At 37.6% G+C, this 24449-nt stretch overlaps 1 protein-coding gene across 2 annotated transcripts in view; it reads left to right on the top strand.

The window, feature by feature from the left end:
- The window catches only part of HSPBAP1 (HSPB1 associated protein 1), a 40109-nt gene that overhangs the window by 9232 nt on the left and 6428 nt on the right, over nucleotides 1-24449 (top strand). For both annotated transcript variants that reach the window (XM_081028718.1, XM_081028719.1), the window contains 4 exons: nucleotides 2741-2926; nucleotides 11348-11529; nucleotides 18902-19038; nucleotides 21963-22134. In XM_081028718.1, coding sequence (XP_080884844.1) covers nucleotides 2741-2926; nucleotides 11348-11529; nucleotides 18902-19038; nucleotides 21963-22134 — 677 coding nt within the window. The remainder of the gene's footprint in view (nucleotides 1-2740; nucleotides 2927-11347; nucleotides 11530-18901; nucleotides 19039-21962; nucleotides 22135-24449) is intronic.

Genomic DNA, 24449 nt, shown 5'->3' with positions numbered 1-24449 from the left:
TTTTCAGGTTCTACTATCTCTCCTGAGTTCTTAGTGCTAGTGTAAGGCCTTCAGTTTTAGCTCTCTGGAAGTAGGATTGTGCAGTAGAAAGAGCACTGCACTTGGAATCAGGGAACCTGACTTATAGGTCCAGTTCATCACTGGGGTGTTGATCTTTGATCTCTGAGCTTCCATTTCTTCCTTTGGATAATGATAATAAAATACCTTCTGTGCCTCTGTTTTACAGGCTTCTTAGAGAGTCACATGAGCACTTTTATTTCAATGTATATAAAAATATGTGGCAAATAGTAATGCATTATACAATATATATATGGTACTGTTAGGATGATGATTTTCGAAACCAAACTCTTCATCTTCCCAGCATGTCCAGCTGTTGCTTCTGACTTTTCTCTTACGGTAAGTCACAAAGTAAGGAAACCTCAGTCTTCCTTACAGCTGCATCTGCCTCCCACCCCACGTCTCTTTGATCGTAACAGTCTTTGATATTATTCTCTTAGTATTTCTCCATCTCTACAATCTTCTGCCTTCCTCACTGCTACCCATTGTTGTTCAGGGCCTTATTATCACACGTCTCACTTGGCTATTGCAGTGGCTCTCTGGGTCAATTCCAGTCCCTACATCTCCACACATTTCTATGTAGCCCTCATTTTAATTGTTAATGGGTATAATGTACCATGGGGAAAATATTGAATACATATTTTTCTACCTTTAGACATTAGGTTGTTTATATTTTGAGTTTTACATTGTAGTAGTAGATATTTTATGTGTATGTGTATACATTTATAATATATGTGAATATGCATATAGCTTATGATTAATTATTTTGTTAAAAGCAAATTCCTATAACATGAGTTACCAGGTTAATGGGTGGTTCTTTGAGACTCCTTCATTTTCTTAGTTGTTCCCCAAAGGATAATTCTAATTTATATGCCACAAACAACAAAGTATTATCAGGAATGTGTTATAGCTTTTCATAGTCTAGCAAAACTTTAAAAATATATAATAAAAGCGCAACTGGTCCGTTTTCATACATATGGAATCCAGGCACTCCCAAGTCCAGGAAGATTTGGGGCATTACAGTCTTCCTTACCCTTGTATTTACATTTATAGGCTAGTATGGGTTCAGGTCTTTAATGTGAATTTATCATATATGTCAAAGTGAGGGAAAAATCCCAAGGAAAGACAGAAAATGTTATTCTTGGTCACATCCTCTTTTCCTTAACCGGGCTCTTTAGTACTTAAAGGTCAGTTAAAAATAGACTCGGGGCTTCTTTTACATCCAGACCTTACGGTGCCTTCTCCCTTCCCCTCTCACGTAGTTCCCCGCTCTTTTACCTGCCCTCTCCCTGTAAGCATCCACACTGATCTCACTTGGAAGCCCTGTCTGTATAGAAGGTGACAGATCGGTCTCAATGTCAACTGCAGAGGGCTGAGAGCCTGCTCCCTTTTACCAAGGGTTTGGGAAAGGATTCCAAGTTTTTGCTCTGGACTGAGAAAGGAGGCCAAATGGACTTAAAATTTCATTTTCTTTAAAAACAAGACTTACATTCAGGCCAGTACGAATTACTCAAGTTCCTCAATGAATCTTTTCCTTTCCTTTTTCCTTTTATCAGAAAGTTTAGAAGAAAGTTGGATGATGAGAGAATTTGGGTTATTTATGAGCTCTTCTTAATTCTTTGAATTAAGTATAATCACATATAAGGTAACTGAAATAGAGGGTTTAGCTAATTGTTCTAGAGAATCATAAATACATGGGGTGCCAAAAAATGTATATACATTTTAAGAAAGGAAAACTGTATTAAAATTGTAATACTCAGTATATATTGATAACAAAAGATGAATACAAGTCAGTTTGACTTCTGTAATTACAAGAGGTGCTCAAAGTGGTTACCACTTTACTCAAAGTGGTTACTTCTGATAACGGCTAATTACTGCTTGAGCAACATTGACCAAACTATCCACTTGTATGCATTTTTTTGGTACCCCCGTTATATGTTTTGGGGATCAGAGAATGAAGCACTCTTTAACTTTCCCCCCAAACTTTCATCTTAAGGTATCTTTAAGGAGAAACTTACTTTTCTTTTATTTAACAAATACAAATCTTTACTATCCTATCTAGAGTCAATATTCCATGCTTTTGTGAAATTTAGTGAGGTACTCAGTTTGTGCATATCCCCTTTACTGTTTATACAAGTAGGTGCAATTGAAGCCAAGGATTAACACTGATATTCATCCTAGCACATTTTCTATCTTTTAAAATCTTGCAATAAAAGGAATTCCCCTTTTCCAATTGACTGATGTATTTTTATTAATTCGGTGGTCTTTTTGGCATGAACGCGTGATATAGCAAGTAGAATTGTTGCTGACTCAAGCAACTCCAACTGTTCTAGAGTAGCTTCCATCAGCATTTCTTATATACTCCTCTATTTGGGAAATAATGTTTTCAAACAAATTGCATCTTTTTAAAGTTAAATAGTTGGCAAGCCTTCTTTAAAAACACTTTTCACATTGAAAATTGTAAATATTTTCCAACATTTAAAATTTAATATGAGAAAAATCATTCAACAATTACAGTTCTTTAAGGCCAAATATTTATATAAACAGTAATAAATGACGCATAAAGTGCAGTGTAATTACACAGAAAGATTTGCCATAATAGAAACAATATTGCTATTTTTTAATATTATATGAAATAACTTTATAGTTGTCTATCTATTGCTCTATTTATTTCTCTCTGCAGGTGAACTTGTCAAACCTTTTACGCCAGAGAAAGCAAAAGAAATTGTCATGTCCTTACAACAACCTGCAATCTTCTGTAACATGGTTTTTGATTGGCCAGCACGACACTGGACTGCTAAATACCTTTCTGAGGTCCTCCATGGCAAGCAGATACGATTCAGGATGGGAATGAAAAGCACAGATACAGGTAGGACCAAAGATAATCATAATAATTATGTCTCTTCAGTAGCATTTCCACATTCCCAGCAGTCGTTTCTTTATCTCTAGAGAATCCTTTGCAGATAGGGATATTTTATTGGAAATTTTAGAAGGACAGTATGTATTAACATGTTTTTTTCAGAATAAACAGTCTGTAGTTTATAACCTCATATAAAAATGTGTTTGTTCACATACCATGATTCATTGAATGTGGTAGACACTTAATAAATATTTGTTAATGTGCTATTATTTCTGTACCCATGTGATTGAAAAAGACCATTACTAACCTAATAGTCGCTTCCCCTTTGACTCACATAGAATGTGTCCTTTTATTTGTGGCTTTAGGCACTATTTATAGTGCTCAGTCTTGGTTGTAATTTTATCTGCTTTATCAACAGCCTGACCTCTATTGCATTGCTTAACTGAAGCATAGGGAAAGCTGTTTTTTCATTTCCTTAAGCAATTAGATTTTGCCAGCTCACTCTTCCTCCCGGAAGACTTGTAACATTTTGATTTTTTGCTTTATAGTCAGATAAAGCAATTACTGTTAACTCTAAAAATAGTTAATTTAAAGGAAAGTAGTGCTGTCTCTCATCTAAAGGAGTCCATAACCATTGTCTGGCTTCAGAATGTATGTTTAACCTCTGTTTAAATACGGGTAAAGTTTGGTAGTCTAGCAATTGAGGGTTTTAAGTTTCACGATAAGTGGCTCTATGAATATCTGTTAATAAGCCAGAAGGGGCTAGAGAATTACCCATCTTCTCCAAGCTTCTTTCTTTCATGTTCACCTTCTAGTAGATCTCTTAGAATGATTTGGTTTTCGGTGTCTAGAGCCCCCTTGTACTCCAATGACAGGTAAATCAGGACTAATATACCTGAAACTCTTTGGCATCTCATTCCAATCACAGACCAAAATGGTTATTGTATTTTAAAATTAAATGCTAGACCAGCAGCAGCCACATAAAAATCAGCCTGTGCGTTTTCCTTTTTGATTGTAGTGAAATAAATCTTCCAATCATTGAAATGTCTGTTAGACAATAATTTGGGGAAAAGTAGAAATTATAACTTTTTTTTGTATTCTGGTTAGACTCCAAATACACAATAATATTACTAATAGCTAACAGTTATTGAGAGCTGTTGTGTCAGGCACTGTTCTGAGTGCTTTATACATATTAACTCTCTTAATCTTCTAAAAGCCTCTTAAAATGTACTAATATTATCTTGTTTTATAGATTAGGCACAGTAATTTGACATTTCCAAGTTAATACTTAAGCATAAAAGAAAAAGAAAGTAGAAAGTCTCTGCAGTTGTGAGCAACTCCGCTGAGTTTTTAACTAAAGATAATTTGTTCCTTTTAAAAAATTCAGATGAAATTCACATAATTTAAAAATCACAGTCAGTGGTTTTACCATATTCACAATGTTGTGTAACCATCTAATCTAATTCTAATTGCAGAACATTTTCATCACCCCATAAGGAAGCCCAATACCCCTTAAGCAGTCACTCTATTCCACCTTTCCCCCAGCACCTGGCAACCACTAATCTATCTGTTTTCCGTTTTTATTGATTTGCCTATTCTGGACAGAGCATATAAATGGAATTATACAATATGTGGCTTTTTGTGTGTAGCTTCTTTCACATAGCGTGTTTTCAAGATTCATCCATGTTGTGGCATGTATCTGTACTTCATTTATTTTTATTGCTGAATAATATTCCATTGTATGTATGTATCACATTTTGTTTATTCATTCATCAGTTGACGGACATATGGGTGTTTCCACTTTTCGGCTATTATGCATAATGCTGCTATGAACATTTATGTACATGTTTTTGTATGGACATATGTTTTCATTTCTCTTGGATTTATACCTAGAAGTGGAATTGCCGAGTCATACAGTAACTCTGTTTAAACTTTTTGAGGAACTACCAAACTGCTTTCCAAAGTAGCTGAACCATTTTACATTCCCACGCCAATGTCTGAGGGTTCTAATTTCTCCACCCTTGCCAACTCTTATTCCGTCTCTTATTCTAGCCATCCTAGTGTGGGTGTAAAGTATTATCTCATTCGGTTTTGACATACTGGTTTAGATATCTTCTTTGGAGAAATGCCTATTCAGATCCTTTGCCCATTTTCTAATTGAGATGTTTTTTGCTTTTGGGGTTTTTTGGTTTTTTTGTTTTATTGTTGAATTGTAAAAGGTTTCTTTATATGTTCTGGATACTAGACCCTTATCAGACAGATGACTTGCAAATATATTCTCCCATTCTGTGGGTTGTCTTAATTTGTTCTATTTAAAGTTATTACTTGAGTACAAATGCAATACTTCCACAAACAATATAGGGTAGAGTGGTATAAAAGAACTGACTGGGTCAAATTTTGACTTACTATGTGACTTTGGGCAAATCACTTAACTTTTCTCTATCTTAGAAATGTTTTCAAGATTAAATGCGTCTGTATGCATAAAACATTTAGAATAATGCCTAGCACATAGTAAATGCTCAACAAATGTTATTTAAAATTAGAAATCGTTAAAAAGGTATGACTTCCTCATTGTAGAGAACATTGAAAAAATGGGAAGATCCAAAGAAACTTTAAACACTTGGTCCTGTTACCAAGAGATAAAGATACTCGCTCCTATTACCAAAGTGTACGTATGTCCATGCAAGTCTTTTTGTATTTTAAAAATAAAGCTTTATTAATTTTCACAGCCTGCTTCTTTTTTTCTTAACATATTCTGAGCAGCTTTTCTTGGTAGTAAACGTGACTTTTAAATAGCTACCTAATATTCCATTGGATGATAGTATCGTAATTGATTTTTAAAATCCTCTGATTTTGATTATTTAGTTGCTTAGAAGTTTTTTTTTTGTTTTTTTTCCAAATTTCATTTTGTTTTTCTTTTCTTAAACACAAACCCTGATAAAAAAAAAATTAAAATTTTATGATCCATTATATAAACTGAAACAAAAGTTTTACAAAACAGTCTCATATTTTCTATTCCATTTCATTAAAAAAAAATTCTGGTCATCCAAATACACATCCTGCTTTTGGGGGCCTAAAGTTTATAATTTGAGGGCCCTCTTTAGAAAAAGAATACAAAATTATAAATGAAAAATTAGTAACTAGGCCTTGGAAAAAGCTTTGCAAGTGAGAGGGCCTGAAACAAGCTTTATTAGTTTTAGGGTAAATATCCCTCTGAGTAGACACACTAGATTGATTTAATGGTTCACTAATAATAGGTCTCTATAAGCAGTTTGATAAATGTTGCTCTATACCTAAAAATGAGCTGGCTAAGTCTTAAGATATGACCATTTCAACTTTGAGTTTTGATAAATGTATATACCCATGCAATCACTATCCTGATCATGACATAGAACTTTCCCATCATTCCAAAGAGCTCTCACTCCCATAGGCAACAACTAATCTGCTCTGTCATTATAAATTAGTTTTGCTTTTTCTAGCCTTTCAAATAAATGGAATTATGCACTAGGTACTCTTTTGCGTCTGACTTCATTCACTCGGCATAATGATTTTGAGATTCATCCATATTGTTGCACTTATCAGTAGTTTGTTCCTTTTTGCTGTTGAATAACATTCCATCATATTATGAAATATTATCCATCACAGTTTATCTGTTCACCTGCCAATGTATATTTATGTTGTTCCTCCCTCCCTCCCTCTCTCCCTCTCTCTCTCTCTCTCTCTCTCTCTCTCTCTCTCTCTCTCTCTCTCTGCTACGAGTAGAGCTGCTATAAACATTCTTGTATAGGTTTCTGAGTACACACAAACATTTGTTCCTAGGGTAAGTACCCAGAAGGGGGATTTCTAGGTTATGTGTATATAAATATATGTTTATACGAAACTAGAAAACTGTTTCAAGAGTCCCTGTGCCATTTTGCTTTCCCATCAATGAAGTATTCTAGTTGTTTCGCATCTTTTCTAGCACTTGGCATTATTAGTGATTGTTTTTAAGTTGCTTACAAGTTTTACATTTATAAATAAGACTGTACTGTAGTGAACATCTTTGAAAATAAATCTTGTCCAACTTGCTGATTATTTCTGTAGGATAGAGTCTTAGAAGGAGAATGACTGGGTCAACGGGTCTGATTATTATCATCAGTAGCAGCAATATCCTTGAAGCTGCTTCTTACACAAGAAACGTGTGAGTCGTTCTGAATGCCTCTCCTAAATGGTGGCTGTGACTCAGTAACTTACACCCTAAATATCTAGTGTTCACGTGCTTCTCTCTTTCTCCATGGCCATCCTCTCGTTGGGTTACCCTGCTTTCTCACCTCCATAGTGGCAGTAGCCGAATTCCTTGTCCTTCTGCACTGCCTGCACTCCCCACCTAGGCCATTCTTCATGCTGAAACCAGAGACAGTTTTTAAAAAGCAAATTTCATCTTATTTCTCAGCTTAAAATGTTGCAGTGGTTTCCCATTACGCTTATGCTGAAGACCAACATTTTTATGGTGGTGTGGAAAGCTCTGTTAGCCTCAGCGTAATCCCCCTGCCTGAGCTCAGACCAAACAAGCATTTCTTAAGTTTTTGTATTTCCAGAGGTTGCTCTTCTTACTTCAGGGCCTTTGCATATGTAGTCTAGCCATTCTCTCTGCTCCCAGTTCCCCTTACCCCTGCTTGTGCTAGTTTATTCCTCTTCTTCCTTCAGCTCTTAGCTCACATGTCATTTTCTCATGGAAGTCTTTCCTGACTACACCTCCCTCTCCCACGCCCCAAAGCAGTTTGACTATTTATCTTAGAGCACCTTATATTTCTTAGTAACCCTTAGCACAGTTATAATCACATGGTTGGTTATGTATTAACTGTTTAAAGTCTCTCTTCCCCTCAAGAAGGTCACCTTTGTGAGGGCCATGTGTCATCGTAGGTCGAGCACCTAGTGGACATTCAGGTATTTGTGGAGGGAAAGATTGAAAGGTATTTCATACTATGGTCAAATGCTTTGAAGAAAGTGCTTTTTAAAAAATAATCTTGCTGATAGGTGAAAAATGGTATCTCATGATTTTAATTAACAGTCCTTTGATTGCTGGTGATGTTGAACATGTATTCATGTTTATTAGTAATTTGTATTTTTTTTTTCTGGTAATTGTTCTTTGACTATTCCTTATTGGGGGTTTCTGGATTTTTTTAAAAAATAAATTCTTTATATATTAAGAATACTGTATTTGTTACTAATATGTTTCTCAGTTTATTGTTTGGCTTTTTTTAACTTTTTAAAAAAAATTTTTATTTTTATTGGGGAATATTGGGGAACAGCGTGTTTTCTAGGGCCCATCAGCTCCAAGTCGTTGTCCTTCAATCTAGTTGTGGAGGGCGCAGCTCAGCTCCAAGTCCAGTTGTCGTTTTCAATCTTTAGTTGCAGGGGGCGCAGCCCACCATCCCATGCGGGAATTGAACCAGCAACCTTGTTGAGAGCCCGCGCTCTTAACCAACTGAGCCATCCAGCCGCCCCTATTGCTTGGCTTTTAATTTTGCTTCACATTTTTACATTTAAATAGTCAAATTAAATAATGTTTCATTAACATTTTAAATCTTATTTTTATTTATTTAAAAATGTCTCCTGTATCCTGAGAATAGATTATTATCCTAATATTTTCTTCTAATAACTTAGTGATTTCATTTTTACATTTTACTCTTTATTTATTCCATATTTATTTCAGTATATGGTGTTCACTGACTTTTCCAATAGTTAAGTTGGAAATATCAATACCTTTTATTTCAGTACCATTTACTGAATAATACTTTTTTTCCCATACTGACTTTGAAACCATCTTTATTATGTTACTATATTATTATATATTCTAGCATGTTTTTGGACCACAAATTGAGCTATCAGTTTTTAAAAAACACTTTTAAAAAACTAGTTTAGCAACTGGTATATATTTTAATATTTGGAAGAATAACTCGTGCTCTCTAAATTACTCTTCTTTCTCAGTATTTTCTTAGATATTACTGAATTTTATTCCTCTGAATGAATTTTAGAGTTAAATAATATATTCACATTAAACAAATCCTATTCAGATTTTAAATGAAAATGTATTAAATGCTATAAATTAATTTGGGAAGAATCTGTTCCCGGAGAAAAAGGGTTCTTGTACCATCGTAGGAAGGCATTGCAGGATGTACAAATAAGCCACACGAACAAAGCCAAGCAAGCAGTGGATTTATTAAAGTAAAGAAAAAGAGTGCACTCCCAAAATAGTGGGCGTGGGCAGGCCTGAAGGAGGGCAACTGCTCCAAAGAACAAGGAAGCTTAGGATTTTATTCTAAGGAGGGCGTGAAATATTCAAGTTTTAGGGGTGGCATTGCAGGTGTTCCCAGGCCGATCCTAGTTGAGCACTCCCTCCCATAGGGAGGTTTTTACATCGCCCTTATCAGAACTGTCATGGTGACACAGGGGGTGGAGATTTTTCCCTGACCGCAATGCTAATAGTATTATAATCTATTACAATTTGCTGTGGCTGCACCTTTTCTTAAGAATGGTCTCATCTCCTCCTTCGTTTCCCACACTTACTCCTTCCCTTCTTCTCCCCCCCACTCCACAGCCCTATTCTTTCTGCCTACAGTAACAAATCTACCTTGTAATACTACTGTATCTTTCTATACAACATGTTATCTTCACTTATTAAGTTCATTTTATCTCTCAGTAAAAAGATTTGGAGTTTTCATGTAGGTCTACAGATTTCTTAAGACATTGAAAATTTTTATAGCTGTCATGAGGAATTTTTTTAGCCTATTATATTTTTCTAACTAGTTGTGATTGGTGCATAAATAAAAACCACTTATTTTTGCATGTTTATTTTTTATCCAGCCACTTATTAGTATACATAGTTTTTTAGTTTATTCTTGTGGGTTTTCTAGGAGCACAGGCATATAATTTTATAAGCAATGATAACTTGGTTCCTTTTCTATTGAGTTTATTTCTGTTTTAGGCATTGGTTAGAATTTTTTTAGAATGCTTGAAATAATATTAATAATAATTAGCATATTTGAATATAATGTACTTCTTAGCTTATTTTAGGAAGTAGATGATATCAAGTAACTCTTAGAAACCATGTGGATCAAATTTACCAACATAAGTGCTCAGTGGCAACACTATAACTCAGCTAGCGGTAATTAGGCAAGCAATTTTAGAAATAACTCTAAACATTTGTAGATAGGGGGTAGATTGATGATCAAAAGTCCTACTCAGTACCTATAATCCTTGCAGTGTTTCTTGCTTATAAAATGAAGAAGTCTAACAAAATGGAGAAGTATTTGTTTCCCTGTTGGACAAAAAATACTTTAAGACTCCCTTTTATGAGAGTTAAAAGCAAACTCAGTTAAACACTATTTCCAAACTAAACTCAGTTGAGAATCTTCTTAATTCTTTGACAGTAAGTGGGATGAAAGTTGCAGCTGCTTAGGCTACTTCAATGTTAAATGAAAGAACAATAATAATGAAGTTAGAAAGGAACAATTCCATTGCATAGAATAAATAAAGAAAACAACTGTACTACCCAGACAGACATTGTCATGATAACAAAATGAAAACAGTACCTTTGGTGCTGCTACTACCAGGAAGGAGTGAAAAGATTCTGTTTTGAAATCACTATGTAAATGAAAAAGTCTGTCATTTCCATTCATTCCATTCATTGCAATTTTCCCATGACAGTAACAGTTCTATGCGTAAATTTTGCATTTTTAGCTTTTCATTTTTTAAAGTACAGAGCCAGCTGTGACAGAAAATGAAGTCCCCTGATGAGGCTGCAGTGCAGACTGCCTACCACCTGGCCTTAACTGTGGCCAGTCCACGCCAAGAGCAAGTGGCTCAAGTAATGGCTTTTGCATTCAGTGGGATCAGTGGGGTTGAATTCTATGAAGTGAAAACTCGCAAGACCGTGCAATGTCTTCAGGCTTACATTGGAACTTACTGATGATTTAGACATGACTTCTATTTCTCAGCATCATACGGCTTTCTTGCCACATAGGTTTTTGTTTGTTAAAAAAGTATTTGTAAAAAAAAACTATGTAAAAAAACTATGTTATGGTAAATTCTTGATGATGTTGATAATACTAAAAGCTTCTACATATTGATGGGGTACTGTGTGCCAGGCACTGTTCTAAGTGCTTCTCAAAAATTATCAAATTGAATCAGTTCTTAAATATGCAGATTTTAATTTTTAACATGAATGTGCCTTAGTAAAGTTAAAACCATGTTTGTTACTTTTGTGTTTAATCATGGGTGTTATGAGTGTTGTAAATGGTTTTAATTATATAACAAGTACAAAATTAGCTTTTAATTAATGTTAAATGATAGCTAACATTTTTGGTTGAAATTGTGTTCATTTGAAAAAACCAAAATATTTGGAACTGTGTTCCATATACTTTTAAAGTTGGATCTCTTACATTGCAGTTCCTCAGTTTGAAACTACATGTAGTTACGTAGAAGCTACAATTGAAGAGTTTCTGGCCTGGAACTGTGACCACTCTGGTATTTCTGGACCATTCAGGGATTATGATCATTCCAAATTCTGGGCTTATGCTGACTATAAATATTTTGTCAGTCTATTTGAAGACAAGACAGATATTTTCCAGGTAAGTCAATACATTCCTTTTAATCATGCTAATTGTTTTTGAGAAAAGATCACAAATTAGAATTCCCCTGGTGCCTTTGTCCTTCACTGTCTTTTCCTCTCAGAAGTAATCATGGTGAGTGTTGAGTATTTTATCCGAAAGATTTGCTCAAGAGAAGTGTAACGTTTGGCTCACACTGATGAGTAGCCTTCTCACTGTTTTTCTACTCACCAAATTTCCTATACGTCTCCTCCTGTGCGTTTAAACAGCACCTGAGCTGGTTTGGAATATATTAGAAACATAGGATGTGCATAAAACTTCATTTTCACCTTACCTATATGTAAGTTCGTGTTCTGTCAGTGAGGCCGATGGAGGCATAAAGCTGATTACATGAAGAAGCACTCCTAGAATCCTAGAAGCATTCCAGGCTGCTGCTTCCATTTTTCCCTGCTCTTGGGGTTTAGTACAGGTTTACTGCCTGAGTCAGATGCTGGACTCCCAGAATATGATTGTAGAAGTCCTGCAGAAGTGTGGGAGCTCTTGCAGAAGTAAGAATGTGGAAGTTCTCTGCCATGTTTTCACATAATTGACAGCAGAGTTTGCAGACTACAATATCCTCTTTTAGCTTTTCAGTGTTTGCTACCTCAAACTGCCAGTTTATTTTGTGGGGTGATTTTGCAAACTCCCTGCTCTGCTTTCTGTGTGTGTCTTAGGCCTGGGGCAGGAATGGGAATAGTCCCAGGAAGCTGTTTGGATGGCTCTGCCTTGCCCACAATTAGGTGAAGGCTCTAGAGTCCTTTATCCTGCCCCCAATCCGTTGTGGACAGAAGTATTTCGCCATCACTGCAGGCTGTTAACCCCCACTCCTTTCCTCCTGATGGTCACCACCACCCCCTCTCAGTACTTCCCTCTCACATAGGCTGATAGGTCTCGGACTCCTGACTAGTTTTTCATTCAGCCTATATTTTTCTTTTTCACTTTGATTCAAGGTGTGGATGCTGGTGTTTACATAGTTGCTATAATACAAGTGTCAGTACTTTGTAGCTTTCCTTTATTACATTTTTTAAATGTCTACTAATTTTGCTTTTCATTAAAAAAATGAAAAGTATATCATTTGCTTCATAACTGTTAATTGAAGATATATTTTTATTTTCAAAATCATGAAGGAAATGCATCAGTTTTGAAAACATTCAGTAGATGCTTTCTGAATCCAAAGTCTATCCCAAATCTACTCTTGACTCATTTTTAAATGATAATTTTGAGGTAATTTTTTTTTCTTACCACCTTAGTTGTGATCACTTTATGGATCTTTAACTCTGGAACTTTTAGATGTCAAGTTTTAACTTTTATCAAGTTTATAACTTTTAGATAAAAGTTAACTTTTAGTGTATTTCATTATATTTCATATCCCCACCCACCCTGTAGATTAGATTAGACTTTTTTACTCCAGGTTTGAGGTAAATCATTGTATAATAGTAATGTTTATCAAGTACTGTCTTGTACGTGGTGCTGTTCTAAGTGCTTTACATTTATAATCCTCACAGTAACCCTATGATTTAATAATGATCCCTATTTTAAGAAAAATGAAACACAAAGTGATAAGTAACCCTTTTCTAAAAATATACTCATACAACTAAGAAAAGAGTAACCCAAGCAGGCTACCCCCAAAACTGGAAGAATAAGGAATAATTTCAGAAGTGATGTGGTAGACCAGAGGTTCTTAAAGTGGCCCATAGACCCTCTGGGTGAGGCGGGGCCGGCTCAGATTCAGCCTTGGATATGAAACCTCAGCCACATGTATCCACATCCAGTCATCCCTTGCCTTCATTCCTCTGTGTTTTACTTGGATTGTTATTTAATTGGTATGTGGCATAGAATTCATCTAACAATTATAACCTCTTTGGAAAACAGGGATTATGTTTTATATTTTTTTTATTCCCCAAAACTGCTAACATAGTGCTAAATACAGAAATTCCCCTTATCTGTGGGGGATTTGTTCCAAGACCCCCAGTGGATGCCTGAAACCATAGATAGTCCAGAACCCTATACATATTATGGTTTTTTGCCTAACCATACATGCCTATGATAAAGTTTAATTTATAAATTAGGCACAACAATGTAAAAAATCCACAACAATGACTAAAAATAAAATAGAACAATTATAATACACTGTAATCAAAGTTATGGGAATGGCTTGGGGCTGTTATTAAATAAGGCTAACTTGAACACAAGCATTTCTTTTTTTAAATTATTATTATTTTTTAATTAAAGTTTATTGGGGTGACAATTGTTAGTAAAGTTACATAGATTTCAGGTGTACAATTCTGTATTACATCATCTATAAATCCCATTGTGTGTTCACCACCCAGAGTCAGTTCTCCTTCCATCACCATATATTTGATCCCCTTTACCCTCATCTACCACCCCTCTCCCCCCTTACCCTCTGGTAACCACTAAACTATTATCTGTGTCTATGAGTTTTTCTTTCTCATTTGTTTGTCTTGTTCTTTTGTTGTTTTTGGTTTATATACCACATATCAGTGAAATCATAGGGTTCTCTGTTCAGATATAAGTTAATTACAGAATTATGTGTAATCAGTTTTCCTATAGTATTTATGATTTAGGTAGGCATGGAGAAAAATAGAAGACAACTTTTAATGTGACGGACTCAAATTAACCATGATCACAAGTTACCCAAATAGCATGCTATATGTAAAAGAACAAATACTTTTGAGTTGGGGTGCTCTCAGAGCTTAGATTCAATATGAGCTAGTGTACCCTTATTTAACCTGTTTGAACCTTAGATTTCTTATCTGTGACACAGGAATGAAAGTAATAATGCATATGTGGCAATATTATTTAAGTGCATATTTTACCAAGTGGTATACCATCTGCTAGAACTAAACAACTTAAGCATTAATTATTTTGATGATTAGTTTACATGGTAGGCCAAAAAATGCCACCATTCTCTATTATAAGCATCTTACCAGGTTTTGGTTAAAACTGTAAAATTATGGAGAATTTGTACAGCATTTTAAAAATGGTGTTTGATTCTGCAACAATTATTTAACTTGTTAATTGGAACAGCTGTAGACAATGCTAAGGATAAAAATAGATCTAGTTACCTAGATCAGTAATTGAGCAATTTTTTATCATTTGTTATGCTGACTGTGTTAGGTAGGTACTAGAGATGCCAACGTGAATGAAATTGGGACCCCATGGGACTTTAATATTAAATGCGGAAGCTGAGCCTTAAGGTAGACGCATATCAAATGTGCTTTGAATAGTTCAATACTGTTTCTGACATTATTTTATCACTTAAACGTTGTAATTTTAGAATATTACACATGATCAACAATACTGAAGCATATATTTTCTTGAATTTTTTTTTATTACAACCAGATTTTTTCAGAGTCTCTAATTTTGTTTAAAATGTTGGGAACATTTTTAATTGAGCAATTTTCAAAACTGAACCTCATTGTCATTTATTATGTGTACCGAAAGGAATCCAGTTTCAAATGATTGTGATAATAGAGAGCAGATCAATGATTGCTGTGGGCGGAGAGTGGAAGCAGCAGAATTGACTGTACAGGAGTAAGAGGGAACTTTCTGGAAGGAAGGGAGGGGAGGAAGGAAGATAATGGAAAAGACGTGACAATTTTTCAGATAATTTAGGATAGCAGGTTTTGGAAGAAGAGAAAATAAACTGGTCAGTATCTGTAGAAAACAAATCTAGGACTTTCTTATGGAAGTTACAAGAAAGCAGATGGTGTGTTTTTAGTAAGCAGTTAACTAGACACTTGATTGCTCTTTTCAGGGGTGGTATTAGAATAGAATTTTTTTAATATAGCTATTTCTAAAGATTTTTCCAACTCTTGAAGTAGATGAGACAATCGGGAAGATCAATGGATCACCCCATCGATCACCTGTGTTGGTCTCACTGATGCCGTGCTCTCTGTGCAGTGCTCACTGTTGGTCTCACTGACTTGACTTTAGTAAGACTTAAGGCCAATTCCTCCTGGGCCCACATTGATTTCAAACATTTGGTTACCTGTAAGTAGCTGAACTCAACTGGCAAGAAAGACCCAACTCTTTGAGAGCCTATGAGAAAAGAAACAAAATAGGTACCTCAGATACTATTTTCTGACACATTTACTTTGACTCTCTCTCTCTGCAACTCTACCTACCCCAACCCCCACCCCAATCCTTTGGTTTTCCCAGCCAGTTTGCTGCTAAATTTTAGGTAATTTAGGTCACCTTAATCTAATCATTCCAAAATAATTTTCCCTTTTTAGTCATTATTGTGTTAGATAAAAGGTCAGGGAAGCCTCTTGTCAGTTTCTCATACAGTAACTCCATCCCCACCCCTACCCTGTAGAAAAATCTTTTTTCTGTGATTCTTCCTGAAGCAGTGCTCTCGAGCAGTTTCTCACCTGGGGTCAGTCCATTGACTCCCTCAAAGTATATATAAAATTTTTTGTGTGTGTGCATTTCTCTGAGGCGAGGGGTGATGGCATTCATTAGCTTCCCAAAGGAGTGTATCTAGAAGGAGATTAAGAATCACTTAAACCAGCCTCTTCTTAGGAGGTGTGATCAAAAACTACGGTGAATGTTTAAATTTAAGAAATAATTTATTACAGTAAAAGACACATTGCCATTAGTCCCCTTCAAAACACTCCCCCTTACTTCGAACACGTTTATCCCATTGTTCTTGCCACTTTCTGAAGCAGTTCTGGAAGTCCTCTTCGTGAGTGTCTTTAGTTGTGCTGTCGTGGCTGCCTCAGTGTCCTGAATCCATTCAAAACATTATCCTTTCATGGTAATTTGACTTTGGGGAAGAGCCAGAAGGCGCACGGTGCCAGATCTGGTGAATAAGGTAGATGAGGACACACCATAATGGTTTTATTTGACAGAAATTGCCATATACCAGAAGCAATGTGTGACATGAAGCCTTTCTGTTGTGATCACAAAATATGGTGAATGCTGCTGCCGAGTGCCATCCAGTGGAAAGGCAGGGATCTTCAGTACAGGAAGCGGCACTTTGAACCTTAGTAACTGTGTGACAAGTTTCAACTTGTTCGGTGCAATCAGTCAGGTGTGAGCTACGGTTGAGAGAAGGTATATTTTAAAGCGTGCCATTAATCATCCTCCATCATAACAATGCTCCATGTCACACATCGCTTCTGGTATAATTTCTGTCAAATAAAAACATTACAGTGCATCCTCATCTACCTTATTCACCACAGCTGGCACCATGTGACTTCTGGCTCTTCCCCAAAGTCAAAAAGATTCAGGACATTGAGGCAGCCACAACAGCACAACTAAAGACACTCACAAAAGAGGACTTCCAGAACTGCTTCAGAAAGTGGCAAGGACGATGGGATGTGTTTGAAGCGAGGGGGAGTCTTCTGAGGGGGGTTAATGGCAATGTGTCTTTTACTGTAATAATTTTTTTTTATTTAAACATTCACCATGTTGTTTGATTATACCTTGTAGCTAAGGCAAATCCCTACTTTTTTGTTTTTATACTGCATAAGCTGCCTTTAGTTAAATTCCAGACTGAGGTGTAGTGAATTGTTCAACAAGAGCCGAGTTAATTGGAAGCCTTCCACAAGCTTGGGACCAGGAGCCCTTCTATGATCTTAGAGCACCTTCTGTTCACTTCTGTCAGAGCATTTGCCACATTATGGTGAAAGGGTCCGTTTATGGGACTGTCTCCCTTTATTAGATTTGAAGGGTGGGCCTGTATTGTATTACTTTTTTTGTATTGCAAACACCTAGCATCTTACTTGGTATGTGGCAGATGCTTAAAAATGTTATTGACCTGAACCATTTATCCATAATCAGCCAGCAGGCTCTTTTTCCTTCCCAGGCAGATGATGTTTTAAGCACTTACACTGAGCCAAGTATTATTATGTTAGGTGTTAGATACAGAGGTAAGCTCACAGCATGGAGCTTTTGGGCTGTATCCAGAGGGCGCATGATTTTTGCCATTCCCTAGAGCTGCTGCACATGAGTCATGTGCATTTACAATGGTGCCGACCTTGCAAAAACTACCCCTCCTATGACAGACATTCATTATGTGCACGTTACGCAATTTTCATCACTCGAAACAAAAATGAAAATCCTCTTTCTAGTTTTCCTCCGAGCCATCTATTAAATGTTTCCCCCAAACCCCCTTTCTCTTTGAATACAGCTGTTAATGGTTTGCTTCTAAAAATAGAAAATATAGATTGAAGACCCAGATAAAAGCAGTGTCAGCGTTTAGGACCATGTTTTGCACACAGAAGTGTTTTTCGTCCTGTCTCATTTTTTTTAAAACTCAGTACAAAAAATTTGTGGTTTTAAAAAAAGAACAAAATCTACATGCCTCGTTCACTAGTTTATTCTTTTCTAGCTTATGCATATTTTTAATTCCACGGATTTGGGTTTATGTCAAACTATGTTTGTAGTTTTATTTAAAAGCAGGAACACCCTTTCTTCCAACCTAAATGACTTAGAGCAGTCTATTGAAAGCAAGAGGCTCTGCCGCTACCCCTGGGCCCCTGAGGGGATGCCAGGGAGCCTGGTTTGAGAACTGCTGGACCACATGGTATCTGTGGGTCAGTGGTTGACTTGGTCATGATCTGTCCAGAGAGCCAGGCATAAGGAGAGCAAAGTCTAGAATGTTGTGCTCTCTCTGTTTTCAAGTTCCTTACACGTAAGGAGTTCATGACTTGGGATGATAGCCAAAGTCATTTATGGATATGTATTTCAAACGATATGCTGTGGCACCCTCACCTGGAGACTCTGATTTAGTAGGTATGAACTAAGGCATCATCTATAGTTTACATAATTCCCCTAACCTAAGAGAAGGCTTCTTTTATGTGGTCATATGAAGTGCACAGAGTTCATACATTATTTATGCCCAGACATACCTGCATTGCGTAGAAGGAATATGGCTTTCTGGCTTCCTGAGTTGAACGTCAGCAATATTAAAATACTATTTCTAGTGCAGTCACTGTTCCCACTGCCTGAAACACCCTAGATAGCTGCATAATTACGTCGATTGTTTATTGTCTGTCTCTAACCTTTAAAACGTAAGCTTCGTTTGGGTGAGCATTTTTGTCTGTTTTATTCATGGATTTGTCATAAGCTTCTAGAACAGTGCCTGGCATGTTGTGGATCTTCAGTAAGTATTTGTTGAATAACTACTATTAGTGAGGTAATTCAGGCATCTTATTGGTTAAAAAGATTTCTTACACTGCCCTGGAAACCTAACCTCCTCCATCTATAGCATTTTTTGTAAGAGAGTATTCCAAAATCCAAAAACAAGATGTGCAAGTGAAGTTGTACAACACTGCCATATAGAGGACTTGGTTCTTGATGGACTGTAACTTTATTTTCAAAATAGGATGTGATATGGTCTGACTTCGGGTTTCCTGGAAGAAATGGACGGGAAAGTACATTGTGGATCGGCTCCCTGGGGGCCCATACACCCTGTCATCTGGACTCCTATGGTTGCAACTTAGTCTTCCAGGTACAAGGAAGGTAATACACATGTGTATGAGAGAGAGAGAGAGAGAGAGAGAGAGAGACTATCTGTTGCGCAGGAAGAGGAATGAGTACTGAGTAGGCGGCAGGACCCCAAGGTTTAGTCCCAGCTCTATCCTGTCAGCCTGCCTTATGACCAGGACAGATCTCCTGACCTCCAGTTCAGTTTCCTGCTTTGTGAAGTGAGAACAGTTAAATGATGGTTTCCATGAGTGTTTCTTAGCCATGTTCAGGATTGCCTTCTGAAAGCTAATCCTAGAACTTGAGGATTCCACTCCCAGTTCAGCTAGACAGCTCTCTGCTTTGCTCTTTTACATAAAAGCCTGCATTTGTGTTTTTAAACTTTTATTTAAAAGCAGGAACACCCTTTCTTCAAACCTAAATAACTAAGAGCAGAGCAGTTTATTGAAAGCAAGAGGCTTTGCTGCTACCCCCGGGCCCCTGAGGGGATGCCAGGGAGCCTGGTTTGAGAACTGCTGGACCAGATGGTATTTGTGGCCTCTTTGAACTCTAAATTTTATTTTGTACCTACTTATGGACACAATGCAGTATTTTTTTTTACTACCTCCATCTATCTGTGTACCCTAAGAGATAAAAGAGCTAAGCCAGGTAATACTTTTGATAGTCCCTAGTTCTAGGAGTTATGTGAGGGTTTAAGTGTTTCTCCCAGGTGGAGGATGTACTCTGGCGGTTGTACGTGCAGTCTTAGTTTCCCCAAATTAATGATACATCAGTCTCCTCTCCTGACCTTTCAGGACATTTATAGGACAGCACAGAGGGAAAACCAGAAATGACCATGTCCAAGTTCTCAGACCCTTTAGACACGAAAGGATTATGAGTGGATCCAAGAGAAACAGTGAGAAAGTATGTGAATAGATTTCACATGTGAACTACTTTGAAAAACTATAAAATTGTAGAAGGTAGTCCACTCTTAGACTCATCAAGTCTTTATTAAAAGGCCTAGAAAATCTTGGGTGCAGTCCTACACACTGGATGCAGCAGGAAATCAAGTGCACATGGTCCCTGCCCTCGTGAAGCTAATAGACTAACCTTAAACTTGGTAAGAGAGGGCATCATTTTAAGTAGCCACTTTCCATGTGTTCTGAACTGGGAAATAAGCCAGAGAAATTCAGGTTGGAAAAAGATTACCAAAAACACCTAGATTCTTTCCAATGTTATAAAATTAACGTATATTTATTTTAACTTTGTAATAGAGCCTATCTTCTGGCCTTATATAGCTCTGGAGTCAGAAATAACTATTCAGTAAATATTCATCGAATGTCCTGCCGTGCAGGTACCGTGTGTTACAGCAGAAACAGATGTGAGTGAGACGCCTCTCTGCCCTCAGAGTTTACAGTTAGAGCGCAGGCAAGCCCACAGAGAGCTGTGATGTAAGGCAGAATGAACATACTCTTGAGGAAGGTTTCACAGAGCTGTGGAACGGAACAGTAGAAAAGGGACCATTCCTATTGGAAAGATTAGGGAAGATTTTAGAGAGGATGTGCCTTTTGTGATGGACTTTGAAGGATGGGTGAGTATTCAAAAGACACAGACAGGAGGGGCAGAGGGACCAACTTGAGCAGAGCCCTGGGGATGGACGGGGCATACAGAGCACCTGTGAGTGGTCCAGTGTAACTTGTGTGTTGGAGACAGAGGGATTAGGCCAGAAAGGCAGGTTGGAGCCTGAGTCTTTGACTCCCAGGAGAATACTGCTTAGTCTCTGTTCTTTCAGCCTGCAGAACCATCAGAGGTTTTTTTGAGCAGGGGCTGACATGATGATTGGCTGAGTTTTCTGATTAACAAAGGAAGGATGCATACATATTACATTTTAAGCCAAGCAAAGCAGATTGTATGGGATGGTTATCTTTGTGGCTCTTCCTTTGGGAAACACAGCTATGGTGCAGAGGTAGGAGCTGGAACCTGGAGAGGTCAGGAGATCTGTGACCTAGTCCTGGTTTCACAACTAACCACTAGCTCAGTGAATGACCTGAGCAAGGACTGGGTCCCTCTTCCACTACTTTGAAGTGAAATTAGACTGATGATCTCTTAAGGGTCCTTCTAACTCTAACATTCTAAACATACTAAATGCTGAAAATTCTCCTAAACTAGCCATAGGTACACTGGATTATCTCTAAGGCAAAATAAGACTTTAATATATACTTCTTCGTTTGAAAATAGCAGTGAACTTCTAATTCTGAAAGGACCTAATAGCCTCACTATATCTGCATAGGGTCACTAGAGGGCTTTGGAGCTTTTCTCGGAACTAGAGGTCTTTTTTAATCTTTCTCTTTGCTTCCCCATCTGTGTATTTCTGTCTGTATCTCTCCCTTTTTCACACCGCTTTCTTCTTTGCCTCCGATGCCCAACCTCTATTAGCTTGAAGTGTCTTGTGTTTTATAAGTTAAAATTTATCACCTCCATTTTTCAAAAATGTCTTAAGTGACTTGAAACATTTTATAGTTTTCTCTTTTTGAACATTCCCATATTGTACTACTTTTCAGTTGTGTGGCATTATTTGTGCATTTCTTTCCCTGAATGGATTAACTTAACAAGTGTTTAACTTAAGGAATTTACAACTCAAACAAAACAGGAAGAAATCTGGAAACTATTTGGCGGTTGCCCTGGATAAGTTAAGAATACAAATATTTGAAAGGCTGGGGGGTTATTCTGTGTAGTTCTAGCATCAGGGGATAGAAACAATTTATGACCACTTTGTTTTGAGATAAGAAAAAATGATCTTCCGAACTAGATCCTGTTCCAGCAAAGGGGCATCATGAGCTACTCACCAGTTCCTGCCCGACCTCCACCAGCTTCCAGCAGGGGAGAGGTGGGCCAGGTGACCACTGACCCTTAGCTGCTGCTTTCTTGCATGTTTTGTCTCCAGTTCAGAGTATTAATTTGTTTGTTTGTTTTTTAATTAGGAAAAGATGGCATCTCTTTCCTCCTGAAGATACTCCTTTCCTTTATCCAACTAGAATCCCTTATGAAGAATCTAGCGTGTTCAGTAAAGTCAATGCTGTCAATCCTGATTTAAAACGTTTTCCTCAGTTCCAGAAAGCTCGAAGACATGTGGTTACGCTGAACCCAGGACAGGTAAATGGGGGCTTTAAAACCTTGATGACCTCTGGTGTCAGAGGACACCGTAGCTATAACTTCTCTGTTATTGTGCCACGTGACTCTTCCCCCTCCTCCGCAACACAACTGAGAATGGTTTCCTTCCCTAGTGCTCTGCTGTTGGAAGGTAGCTTCCCCACCTATAGGCTTCACACACTGTTTTCTGCTTCTCAGGCGGTAGAAAGACGGGAGGAGGGAACATTGCTCCACCTCCTGGTAAAGAGGAGAATGAACTGGAGGAAGAAAACAGTCATTTTTATTCAGGTTAAGAGAAAGTGTCGAGGCCTGGTACTTAAGCACCTACTGGGCCAACAAGACGCAGGATGAACTGAGAATGACTTGCTTGGAAGCAGGAATGGCTGGCTGTTGCTTTTGCAACAGTCTCTGAAACATTTCCAAAGGTATGGTACTGCTTCTGTATAGTGCGGCTGCCCAGTGGGGAAAGTCACCTTTACAACACTGACATTTGCTGTCTGATGTTTTATTAACAATTTGAAAGGTTTTCTTTGCCTCTTACTGAGATTTTAGTCCCTCGATTATCCCTCTCCCCTGCCTGTTTTCCCTCCTTTGCTCCGTTCTCGCTGGTTTCTTTCCTGCTTCCTTCACACTAGAGTAGGCCAACTCAAACAATTTTACTAGACCGTGTTGCCTCAACCTATTAGTAGTTACACCCCACCACCTGACCCCCCAGCGCCTGACAACCACTCATCTATTTTTTTTCTGTATAGATTTGCCTATTCTGGACATTTCATGTTAGTGCAGTCATACAACTTGCGAGCTTTTGTGACTGGCTTCTTTCACATAGCATAATGTTTTCAGATGTTCTTCCATGTTGTAAAATGTTATCAGAACTTCATTCCTTTTTATGGCTTAACATAGTCCATTGTGTGGAGATGCATTTTGTTTATCCTTTAATCGGTTGATGAACATTTTGGTTGTTTCCACTTTTTGGCTTTTATGAATAATGCCGCTATGAACATTTGTGTACAAGTTTTTGTATGAACATATGTCTTCAGTTATCTTGGGTATATATACCTAGGAGTGTAATTGCCAGTCATATAGTAACTCTGTGTTTAACTTTTTGGGAAATTGCCAAACTTTTCTACAGCAGCTGCACCATTTCACCTTCCCATCAGCAATGTATGAGGATTCCAGTTTCACCATGTCCTCACCAACACTTGTTATTTCCCTTCTGCTTTTCCTTCTCCTTCTCCTTCTCCTCCTCCTCCTCCTCTTCCTCCTCCTCCTCCTCCTCCTCCTCCCTCTCTTTCTCCTTCACAACATTCTAGTAGGTGTGAGGTGGTTGCTAATTCATTTGTTTTTCAGTTTTAATAGCCAAATTTGACTGAGGGTTTCTGTTTATTGTATCAGTTTTCCTCATTACATCCTCCTCATTTCGTAATCTACCACAAGCTGGTTCTCTCTCCCAGCACTTTATTGAAAGTATACTCTGGATAGGACATTCATGACCTCCTAATGATAAATCCAACAGTCGTTTTTAGTGCCCAGTTGTACTCAAAGGATCTCTCTTCCCCTCTCTCAGCTCTACCTTGTCCATAGCAAGTGTCACCAGTTTCCTAAATATGAAGCGCAAAAGCTTCAGGTCATTTCCATCTGCTCTGCTCAGCCCTCCAGAGGAAGTCTCATCCTGAGCCTGGACAAATGCAGTCCTCCTTGACTCTGACCAGTGCTTTTGTTTACTACACCTTCCTATTTAGATCTTAACGTCTAATTATTGGACCATTGCAATGATCTCCTGTCCTTCCCATAATGTCACTATTTTAACCATTCCCCTACTCAAAATTTCTCAGCAGCTCCTAGTGCCTAGGGATAAAATGCAGATTCCTTATTCTGAATTCGGAGCCCTCCACAGACCTAACCTAACTAATTCTCCTCCCTTATCTCTCGTTACTCTTTTTGCAGCAGTAAGACTGCACTCCTCGCTGTCCCTCAGCAGTCCCACCTCCTCCTTTTCCTGTGCCACTTCTCCCTCCTGGCATGTCCCCCTGTTTTTCTCTGTCTAAATTCTCTACCAGCCCTGGCTCAAATCACACTTCCTCCATCCAGGTTGCCCCTGACCGCCCTCGTTCATGGCTGCTTCTCCTACCTCTGAAGTTCTCTTGTACCAGTGTCCACTCCTCTGATTTACCACTTAGACAAGGCCACCTTTCTCTGTATTATTTCTTCATTGGCCAGATTTTAGACTTTGAGAAGACAGAAATTAGGTCCTATATTTTCACCTATGTCCTTTCTCAGAATGCATGCAACTATTTCGCAATGGAAAAGAAGAAAAA

This window comes from Rhinolophus hipposideros (assembly GCF_964194185.1).
Source record: "Rhinolophus hipposideros genome assembly, chromosome: 2".
NCBI lineage: Eukaryota > Metazoa > Chordata > Mammalia > Chiroptera > Rhinolophidae > Rhinolophus > Rhinolophus hipposideros.
The sequence above is the reverse complement of the archived record's forward strand: the minus strand, read 5'-3'. Positions and strand labels throughout refer to the sequence as shown.